The sequence below is a fragment of the Entelurus aequoreus genome, linkage group LG03, assembly GCF_033978785.1.
Source record: "Entelurus aequoreus isolate RoL-2023_Sb linkage group LG03, RoL_Eaeq_v1.1, whole genome shotgun sequence".
NCBI classification, from domain to species: domain Eukaryota; kingdom Metazoa; phylum Chordata; class Actinopteri; order Syngnathiformes; family Syngnathidae; genus Entelurus; species Entelurus aequoreus.
Genome location: NC_084733.1, coordinates 83,432,493 through 83,444,210, shown reverse-complemented (window position 1 = coordinate 83,444,210; position 11,718 = coordinate 83,432,493). Strand labels below are relative to the sequence as shown.

Below are 11,718 nucleotides of genomic sequence, written 5' to 3'. Positions count from 1 at the left end.
GCTAAGTTATATGACTGAGATGTACGGCGGCAAAATTGGCAAAAAAATTTGCATGCTAACAGTTAGCTAATGTCACATAACAAGTTATGTGACTCAGAGGTGTACGGCTGCAAAATTGACAAAAAAAAAAGTTAGCATTCTAACAGTTAGCATATGTCACATACCAAGTTATGTGACTCAGAGGTGTACGGCGGCAAAATTGACACAAAAAAAGTTAGCATGTTAACAGTTAGCATATGTCACATACCAAGTTATGTGACTCTGTGGTGTACAGCTGCAAAATTGACAAAAAAAAGTTAGCATGCTAACAGTTAGCATATGTCACATACCAAGTTATGTGACTCTGTGGTGTACGGCTGCAAAATTGACAAAAAAAAAGTTAGCATGCTAACAGTTAGCTAATGTCACATACCAAGTTATGTGACTCAGAGGTGTACGGCTGCAAAATTGACCAAAAAAGAAGTTAGCATGCTAACAGTTAGCATATGTCACATACCAAGTTATGTGACTGTGGTGTATGACTGCAAAATTGACAAAAAAAAAAGTTAGCATATGTCACATACCAAGTTATGTGACTCAGAGGTGTACGGCTGCAAAATTGACCAAAAAAAAGTTAGCATGCTAACAGTTAGCGAGTGACAAGTGCTAAGTTATATGACTGAGATGTACGGCGGCAAAATTGGTACAAAAATTAGCATGCTAACAGTTAGCATATGTCATGTACAAAGTTATGTGCCTCTGAGGTGTTTGGCAGCAACATTTGCAAAAAAAAAAAAAAAAAGAAATTAGCATTCTAAAGTTAGCATGCTAACGTTAGCATGCTTTACAGCATTCACACAATTATTGTGCTGGCTCTCATCAGATGGTGTACCTTATGAAGTGGCCATTGTTGGGGTTGATTAAAAACGTAAATAAATACATCAAGAAAATAAATGTGGAATATTAAAAGATGACAAATGGTCTTTTTTGTATTTTTTTGTATCTAAGTTTGTGTTGTGGTTGCAGTGCTGCTCCACTGGAGGGCGCCCGAGTATCACGTGTGTCGATCGTCCAGGAAAAAGAATTCACCTGTCCGCACACGTCACTTTTCTTCTCGTCACGTGCAGACCAGCCCCCCTTTTCCCGCCATCAGACCCTTTGTGGAACTTGGTGAGCCCCCCCCACCCCGCCAAAACACCGCATCTTGGCGGGAGAGATGAGCGGCGGGGGCTACCGAGTCACGACGAGGGCGGGGCGGGGGGTGGGCTGATGCGCCCCAGTGACCTGGCGTCGGTCCACGGAGGAGAACCGGACACCCACCACAGGTGAAGGAAGTGACGTCACCTCCTTGGCAAATTGCTGCCTCGGCGCGAGAAAGGTCCGCGGCGGCGCGGGAAAAATCTTGCTCGTGCTGCGGACGGAAGCAGGTAAGTGAACGCACCGTTCCGCTGCTCTGTGTTGCGTTCAGGGACACATTTGGAGCCTGTTGAGGGTGCAGCTTGTGTTAATATTGTGATATTTAGCTGGGGGAAAAAAACACATTTTGTTATGACGACGAACACATTGCTCCACAGGTGTATTGATGACATCTTGTTGATCACACGAGTTGAGTGGGTTTTTTCTCGTGAATTAATCACAGACAAACATTTTCCATTTTTATTGGACAGAATGAAATGTAAATAAATGTAGTGAAAATATTCATATTGCTGTAAATGTTCATGAGTCATGTGCGTGTTCATCCGGGTATTTACAGGACGTTTGTTGATGTAATATTTGCAGACTTTCATCTTCTCATAACTTAGCATTATGTCATTATTATTATATCATTATTATTATTAAGGTTTTTAGATTTATTAGACATTTAAATGTTATTATGTTTATGTTACTCTATTTATGTTGTGTTAGCTCAAAATGGAAAGAAACCTTGTTATCTTTGGACAGTGCAATAATGGAAATAAATACAACTAATGTGTGAAAAGTACACAACAAAATGATTTTGTTGTCTAAAGAACTAAAAGTTCAAAAGATAGAATTATTTATTTTCTGTCGCTAATAATAAAGTAGAAAGCACCGACCAGATGCTCCTCTCACCTTTTAGTTTTCTTGCACTTGCTCTCACGCACACGCACGCGCACACTCAGTGCATGTTATAATGTGTAATGCCTTCACATATTGTGATGCATTCAGGGTCTCTAGATCATATATTGTTATAGGTTTGAGTATTAGTGTTCAGGTCCACGTATTGGGGATGCGTTCAGGTTTGCCAATTGTGATGCGTTTAGGTTCCATGTACTGTGATGCGTTCAGGTTCTCATATTGTGATGCATTTAGGTTCACATATTGTGATGCATTCAGGTTCACCTATTGTGATGCGTTCAGGTTCACATATTTTATACATGTTCAGATGCGCGTATTGTGATGCATTCCGTTTCACGTATCGTGATGCGTTTAGGGTCCACATAATGTAATTCGGTCAGGTTCACTTATTGTGATGCGCTTAAATTCACATATTGTGATGCGTTCAGGTCCATATATTGTGATGCGTTCAGGTTGACGTAATGGGGATGCGTTCAGGTTTGCGTATTGTGATGCATTCAGGTTCACGTATCGAGATGCGTTTGGATTCCATGTGTTGTGATGCGTTCAGGTTCACATATTAGAAGGGTTTTAAGTTCACATATTGTGATGCATTCACCTGTTGTGATGTGTTCAGGTTCCCATATTGTGAGGCGTTCACCTGTTGTGATGCGCTCAGATTTACATATTGTGATGCCTTTAGGTTCCCATGTTGTGATGCGTTCAGGTTCCCATATTGTGATGCGTTCACTTGTGATGTGTTCAGGTTCACATATTGTGATGTGCTCCCGTATTGTGATGCATTCAGGTTCCCATATTGTGATGCGTTCAGATTTACGTTTTGTGATGCGTTTACCTATTGTAATGCGTTCACCTGTTGTGATGTGTTCAGGTTCCCATATTGCGATGCGGTCACCTATTGTTATGCGTTCACTTGTTGTGATGTGTTCAGGTTCCCATATTGTGATGCGGTCACCTGTTGTGATGCGTTCAGGTTCACATATTGTGATGTGTTCAGGTTTAGGTTTTGTGATGCGTTCACTTATTGTTATGCATTCAGGTTACCATATTGTGATGCGTTCACCTTTTGTGATGCGTTCAGGTTCCCATTTTGTGATGCATTCAGGTTCCCGTATTGTGATGCGTTCACCTGTTGTGATGCGTTCAGGTTCACATATTGTGATGCGTTCCGGTTCCCATATTGTGATGCGTTCAGGTTTACGTTTTGTGATGCGTTCGCCTATTGTTATGCATTCACCTGTTGTGATGTGTTCAGGTTCCCATATTGTGATGCGTTCACCTTTTGTGATGCGTTCAGGTTCCCATTTTGTGATATGTTCAGGTTTCCGTATTGTGATGCATTCAAGTTCCCATTTTGTGATGTGTTCACCTGTTGTGATGCGTTCAGGTTCACATATGGGGATGCGTTCCCGTATTGTGATGCGTTCAGGTTCCCATATTGTGATGCGTTCAGGTTTACGTTTTGTGATGCACTCACCTATTGTTATGCGTTCACCTGTTGTGATGTGTTCAGGTTCCCATATTGTGATGCGTTCACCTTTTGTGATGCGTTCAGGTTCCCATTTTGTGATATGTTCAGGTTTCCGTATTGTGATGCATTCAAGTTCCCATTTTGTGATGTGTTCACCTGTTGTGATGCGTTCAGGTTCACATATGGGATGCATTCCCGTATTGTGATGCGTTCAGGTTCCCGTATTGTGATGCGTTCAGGTTTACGTTTTGTGATGCACTCACCTATTGTTATGCGTTCACCTGTTGTGATGTGTTCAGGTTCCCATATTGTGATGCGTTCACCTGTTGCGATGCGTTCAGGTTCAGATATTGTGATGTGTTCAGGTTTACGTTTTGTTATGCCTTCACCTTATGTGATGTGTTCAGGTTCCCATATTGTGATGCGTTCACCTGTTGCGATGCGTTCAGGTTCACATATTGTGATGCGTTTAGGTTCACATATTGTGATGCGTTCGCCTATTGAGATGTGTTTAGGTTCCCATTTTGTGATGCGTTCAGGTTCCCGAATTGTGATGTGCTAAGGTTCCCATTTTGTGATGCGTTCACCCCTTGTGATGCATTCAGGTTCCCATATTGTGATGCGTTCACATGTTGTGATGCGTTCAGGTTCACATATTGTGATGTGTTTAGGTTTACGTTTTGTTATGCCTTCACCTCATGTGATGTGTTCAGGTTTCCATATTGTGATGTGTTCACCTGTTGTGATGCGTTCAGGTTTACATATTGTGATGCGTTTAGGTTCACATATTATGATGCGTTCGCCTATTGAGATGCGTTTAGGTTCCCATTTTGTGACGTGTTCAGGTTTATGTTTTGTTATGCCTTCACCTTATGTGATGTGTTCAGGTTCCCATATTGTGATGCGTTCACCTGTTGTGATGCGTTCAGGTTCACATATTGTGATGCGTTTAGGTTCACATATTGTGATGCGTTTGCCTATTTAGTTGCGTTTAGGTTCCCATTTTGTGATGTGCTAAGGTTCCCATTTTGTGATGCGTTCACCCGTTGTGATGCATTCAGGTTCCCATATTGTGATGCATTCACATGTCGCGATGCGTTCAGGTTCCCATATTGCGTGTTCATGTGGTGTTTGTGTTGTGTTCCAGGAAGCTTGTAAAGGAGGACGTCGAGGAGGAGATGTTCCACAACAGAAGAAGAAGCCCAGAAGAACCTCCAGGTTTTCAGGTGTAGTGATCCAGTATTTGGACTCTGGGTGCCTCCATGGTCCCGCCTGTCTCCACCTCGCCGCCCTGCCCGTGTGTTGACGCCCTGCAAGATGGCGCCAGCTCGGAAGCCGCTGAGCGCCACGTGTCGCCACTTCCTGTCTCTGCTGATACTGAACGGCTGCTGGCCGCCAGGCTCCGCCTCCCAGAAGAGCGCCGCCAGCGCCGACCCCCAGCAGCCCTCGGCGGAGTACGCCCACTCCATCCGACTGGACGGCGACCTCATCCTAGGGGGGCTGTTCCCCGTGCACGCCCGCGGCGAGCGAGGTCTGCCTTGCGGCGAGCTGAAGAAGGAGAAGGGGATCCATCGGCTGGAAGCCATGTTGTTCGCCATCGACCTCATCAACAAGGACCCCGAGCTGCTGCCCAACGTGACGCTGGGGGCGCGCATCCTGGACACGTGCTCGCGCGACACCTACGCCCTGGAGCAGTCGCTCACCTTCGTGCAGGCGCTCATCGAGAGGGACGCCTCCGACGTGCGCTGCGCTAACGGCGAGCCGCCCGTCCTCGCCAAGCTGGACAAGGTGGTGGGCGTCATCGGGGCGTCGGCCAGCTCCGTCTCCGTCATGGTGGCCAACATCCTGCGCCTCTTCAAGGTACCGCGCTTCATTGCTAGCATTGACTCCTTTGGCTCTCATGGTCGTCCTTGTGCTGCCTGATGTGCTAAATACAAGCAGTCCTGCAGAGTGTTTACTTGTGTGTGATATCATGTGCGATACAAGCAGTCCTGCAGAGTGTTTACTTGTGTGTGCGATATCATGTGCGATACAAGCAGTCCTGCAGAGTGTTTACTTGTGTGTGATATCATGTGCGATACAAGCAGTCCTACAGCGTGTTTACTTGTGTGCGATATCATGTGCGATACAAGCAGTCCTACAGCGTGTTTACTTGTGTGCGATATCATGTGCGACACAAACAGTCTTGCAGCGTGTTTACTTGTGTGCGATTTCATGTGCGACACAAGCAGTCCTGCAGCGTGTTTACTTGTGTGTGATATCATGTGCGATACAAGCAGTCCTACAGCGTGTTTACTTGTGTGCGATATCATGTGCGACACAAACAGTCTTGCAGCGTGTTTACTTGTGTGCGATATCATGTGCGATACAAGCAGTCCTACAGCGCGTTTACTTGTGTACGATATCATGTGCGATACAAGCAGTCCTACAGCGTGTTTACTTGTGTGCGATATCATGTGCGACACAAACAGTCTTGCAGCGTGTTTACTTGTGTGCGATTTCATGTGCGACACAAACAGTCCTGCAGCGTGTTTACTTGCGTGTGATATCATGTGCGATACAATCAGTCCTACAGCGTGTTTACTTGTGTGCGATATCATGTGCGACACAAACAGTCTTGCAGCGTGTTTACTTGTGTGCGATTTCATGTGCGACACAAGCAGTCCTGCAGCGTGTTTACATGTGTGTGATATCATGTGCGATACAAACAGTCCTACAGCATGTTTACTTGTGTGCGATATAATGTGTGACACAAGCAGTCCTGCAGCGTGTTTACTTGCATGTGATATCATGTGCGATACAAGCAGTCCTACAGCGTGTTTACTTGTGTGCAATATCATTTGCTACACAAACAGTCTTGCAGCGTGTTTACTTGTGTGCGATATCATGTGCGACACAAGCAGTCCTGTAACGTGTTTACTTGCGTGCTATATCATGTGCGACACAAGCAGTCCTGCAGCGTGTTTACTTGTGTGTGATATCATGTGCGACACAAACAGTCCTACAGCATGTTTACTTGCGTGCGATATCATGTGCGACACAAGCAGTCCTGCAGCGTGTTTACTTGTATGTGATATCATGTGCGACACAAACAGTCCTACAGCATGTGTACTTGTATGTGATATCATGTGCAACACAAACAGTCTTGCAGCGTGTTTACTTGTGTGTGATATCATGTGCGACACAAGCAGTCCTGCAGCGTGTTTACTTGTGTGCGATATCATGTGCGATACAAGCAGTCCTGCAGTGTGTTTATTTGCGTGCAATATCATGTGCGATACAAGCATTCCTGCAGCGTGTTTACTTGCGTGTGATATCATGTGCGGCACAAGCAGTCCTGCAACGTGTTTACTTGCGTGTGATATCATGTGTGACACAAAAAGTCCTGCACTATGTTTACTTGTGTGTGATATCATGTGCGGCACAAGCAGTCCTGCAACGTGTTTACTTGTGTGCAATATAATGTGCGATACAAGCAGTCCTGCGGCGTGTTTACTTGTGTGCAATATAATGTGCGATACAAGCAGTCCTGCGGCGTGTCTACTTGTGTTTTATATCATGTGCGATACAAGCAGTCCTGTAGCGTGTTTACTTGTGTGTGACATCATGTGCGATACAAGCATTCCTGCAGCGTGTCTACTTGTGTGTGATATCATGTGCGATACAAGCAGTCCTGCAGCGTGTTTACTTGTGTGTGTGATATCATGTGCGATACAAGCAGTCTTGCAGCATGTTTACTTGTGTGTGATATCATGTGCGGCACAAGCAGTCCTGCAACGTGTTTACTTGTGTGCGATATAATGTGCGATACAAGCAGTCCTGCGGCGTGTCTACTTGTGTGTGATATCATGTGCGATACAAGCAGTCCTGTAGCGTGTTTACTTGTGTGTGACATCATGTGCGATACAAGCAGTCCTGCAGCGTGTCTACTTGTGTGTGGTATCATGTGCGATACAAGCAGTCCTACAGCGTGTTTACTTGTGTGCGATATCATGTGCGATACAAGCAGTCCTACAGCGTGTTTACTTGTGTGCGATATCATGTGCGACACAAACAGTCTTGCAGCGTGTTTACTTGTGTGCGATTTCATGTGCGACACAAACAGTCCTGCAGCGTGTTTACTTGCGTGTGATATCATGTGCGATACAAGCAGTCCTACAGCGTGTTTACTTGTGTGCGATATCATGTGCGACACAAACAGTCTTGCAGCGTGTTTACTTGTGTGCGATTTCATGTGCGACACAAGCAGTCCTGCAGCGTGTTTACTTGTGTGTGATATCATGTGCGATACAAACAGTCCTACAGCATGTTTACTTGTGTGCGATATAATGTGTGACACAAGCAGTCCTGCAGCGTGTTTACTTGCGTGTGATATCATGTGCGATACAAGCAGTCCTACAGCGTGTTTACTTGTGTGCAATATCATTTGCTACACAAACAGTCTTGCAGCGTGTTTACTTGTGTGCGATATCATGTGCGACACAAGCAGTCCTGTAACGTGTTTACTTGCGTGCTATATCATGTGCGACACAAGCAGTCCTGCAGCGTGTTTACTTGTGTGCGATATCATGTGCGACACAAACAGTCCTACAGCATGTTTACTTGCGTGCGATATCATGTGCGACACAAGCAGTCCTGCAGCGTGTTTACTTGTATGTGATATCATGTGCGACACAAACAGTCCTACAGCATGTGTACTTGTATGTGATATCATGTGCAACACAAACAGTCTTGCAGCGTGTTTACTTGTGTGCGATATCATGTGCAACACAAGCAGCCCTGCAGCATGTTTACTTGTGTGTGACATCATGCGCGATGCAAGCAGTCCTGGGGCGTGTTTACTTGTGTGTGATATCATGTGCGACACAAGCAGTCCTGCAGCGTGTTTACTTGTGTGCGATATCATGTGCAATACAAGCATTCCTGCAGCGTGTTTACTTGCGTGTGATATCATGTGCGGCACAAGCAGTCCTGCAACGTGTTTACTTGCGTGTGATATCATGTGTGCCACAAAAAGTCCTGCACTAAGTTTACTTGTGTGTGATATCATGTGCGGCACAAGCAGTCCTGCAACGTGTTTACTTGTGTGCAATATAATGTGCGATACAAGCAGTCCTGCGGCGTGTTTACTTGTGTGCAATATAATGTGCGATACAAGCAGTCCTGCGGCGTGTCTACTTGTGTTTTATATCATGTGCGATACAAGCAGTCCTGCAGCGTGTTTACTTGTGTGTGGCATCATGTGCGATACAAGCAGTCCTGCAGCGTGTCTACTTGTGTGTGATATCATGTGCGATACAAGCAGTCCTGCAGCGTGTTTACTTGTGTGTGTGGTATCATGTGCGATACAAGCAGTCTTGCAGCATGTTTTCTTGTGTGTGATATCCTGTGCGGCACAAGCAGTCCTGCAACGTGTTTACTTGTGTGCGATATAATGTGCGATACAAGCAGTCCTGCGGCGTGTCTACTTGTGTGTGATATCATGTGCGATACAAGCAGTCCTGTAGCGTGTTTACTTGTGTGTGACATCATGTGCGATACAAGCAGTCCTGCAGCGTGTCTACTTGTGTGTGGTATCATGTGCGATACAAGCAGTCCTGCAGCGTGTTTACTTGTGTGTGTGGTATCATGTGCGATACAAGCAGTCTTGCAGCATGTTTACTTGTGTGTGATATCATGTGCGGCACAAGCAGTCCTGCAGTGTTTACGTGTGTGTGATATCATGTGCGATACATGCAGAGTTTTACTAGTGTGTGATAGCATGTCCGATACATGTAGTGTGTTTACTTGTGTGTGAGAGTGTTATTAGTACATTAACATATCTAAAAAGTCAAAAGATTTGAAAAATTAAAAAAAAAAAAAAAAAAAGACGAGCGCGGTGAGATTATTTCTGCGCGTGCTAAAGAAAATAATCCCTCAGCAGATAAACCATCAGAAGACTTGCTCTACAGGCTCGTTTGGATAATTAAAGACATCCACACCCTCCCCTCCCCTCCCCTCCCCTCCCCTCCCCTCCCCTCCCCCGCTGGAGAAGATCTCCTCGCTCCTCCCGGGAATCTGCTGAAATGTAAAACTTCCTGAGCCCAGGCAAGATGGCGTCTACACACCTGCAGGCGGCATCACACACACACACACACACACACACACACACACACACACACACACACACACACACACACACACACACACACACACACACACACACACACACACACACACACACACACACACACACACACACACGCACTCATTCTTGTATTTCTTACCTTCTTGAGACCTGAGAAAAATGCCTCCCTCTTTAGGACCAGCCTTTCTAGATATGTAAAGATGTGTGTTTACAACATTAATAATATATCCAAACTATGCAAATATAAAAAAGCTTTGTTGGAATTTCACAAGAAAAAGGTCACAATTTCACAAGAAAATCTTAGAATTTTGGCAGTATTATAATAAAAGTTGTCATTTTACTTAACGCAGGTCAAAATTTTGCAAGAAAAACTGAACATTTGTGCAATATTATGATAAAAGTTGGAATTTTACTCAATAACAGTCGCAACTTTACAAGAAAAGCTTAACATTTTGACAATTTTAGGAAAAGAGTCGTAATTTTACTCGACTAAAGTCACAATTTTATAAGGAAACTTTCAAATGTTGACAATATTATAACAATAATCTGAATTTTACCAGGCAAAATTATGACAAAAGTCATCATTTTACTCCAAAAATGTCACTATTTTACAAGAACAACCAAAAAAATATTGTGATAAAAGTCCGAATTTTATATGACAAATGTCACCATTTTGCAGTAAAAAGTAATAATTTTACATAAAAAAGCAATAATTTTTACGAGAAAATATTGCAATATTACAAAAACAGAAAGAATACGAGAAATTGTTCCCAATTTTATGAGAAAAAACAACAACACATTGTTAGAAAAAGACTGTTTTTAGTTTATTTATATTTTTTTTATTACAGTATGTCTCTATATACATATTTATTTTATTTATTATTACACACACATTCTTGTATTTCTCACCTTCTTGAGACCTGTATTTACAACATTAATAATATATACAAACTATGCAAATATAAAAAAGCTTGTTGTGAAAAATGTGTTGGAATTTCACAAGAAAAAGGTCACAATTTCACAAGAAAAACTTAGATTTTTGGCAGTATTATAATAAAAGTCGTCATTTTACTCAACGCAGGTCAAAATTTTGCAAGAAAAACTGAACATTTGTGCAATATTATGATCAAAGTTGGAATTTTACTCAATAACAGTCGCAACTTTACAAGAAAAGCTTAACATTTTGGAAATTTTACGAAAAGAGTCGTAATTTTTACTCGACAAAAGTCACAATTTTATAAGGAAACTTTCAAATGTTGACAATATTATAACAATAATCGGAATTTTACCAGGCAAAATTATGACAAAAGTCATCATTTTACTCCAAAAATGTCACTATTTTACAAGAACAACCAAAAAAATATTGTGATAAAAGTCAGAATTGTATATGACAAATGTCACCATTTTGCGGTAAAAAGTAATAATTTTACATAAAAAAGCAATAATTTTTACGAGAAAATATTGCAATATTACAAAAACAGAAAGAATATGAGAAATTGTTCCCAATTTTATGAGAAAAAAAGACAACACATTGTTAGAAAAAGACTGTTTTTAGTTTATTTATATTTTTTTTTATTACAGTATGTCTCTATATACATATTTATTTTATTTATTATTACACACACATTCTTGTATTTCTTACCTTCTTGAGACCTGTATTTACAACATTAATAATATATACAAACTATGCAAATATAAAAAAGCTTGTTCTGAAAAATTTGTTGGAATTTCACAAGAAAAAGGTCACAATTTCACAAGAAAAACTTAGATTTTTGGCAGTATTATAATAAAAGTCGTCATTTTACTCAACACAAGTCAAAATTTTGCAAGAAAAACTGAACATTTGTGCAATATTATGATAAAAGTTGGAATTTTATTCAATAACAGTCGCAACTTTACAAGAAAAGCTTAACATTTTGACAATTTTACGAAAAGAGTCGTAATTTTACTCGACAAAAGTCACAATTTTATAAGGAAACTTTAACATTTTGGCAATATTATAACAATAATCGGAATTTTACTCGGCAAAATGATGACAAAAGTC

At 42.2% G+C, this 11,718-nt stretch overlaps 1 protein-coding gene across 2 annotated transcripts in view; it reads left to right on the top strand.

Moving 5' to 3' along the window:
• Nucleotides 1-11,718, top strand: part of LOC133646981 (metabotropic glutamate receptor 8-like) — a 79,022-nt gene that overhangs the window by 573 nt on the left and 66,731 nt on the right. The window contains exons 2-3 of one of the 2 annotated variants that reach the window (XM_062042984.1): nucleotides 100-1,406; nucleotides 4,695-5,407. In XM_062042984.1, the coding sequence (XP_061898968.1) occupies nucleotides 4,865-5,407 (543 nt within the window). In that variant the 5' untranslated portion in view covers nucleotides 100-1,406; nucleotides 4,695-4,864. Of the gene's footprint in view, nucleotides 1-99; nucleotides 1,407-1,505; nucleotides 1,585-4,694; nucleotides 5,408-11,718 lie in introns of those variants that run through there. The other variant, XM_062042985.1, reaches the window with a different exon arrangement.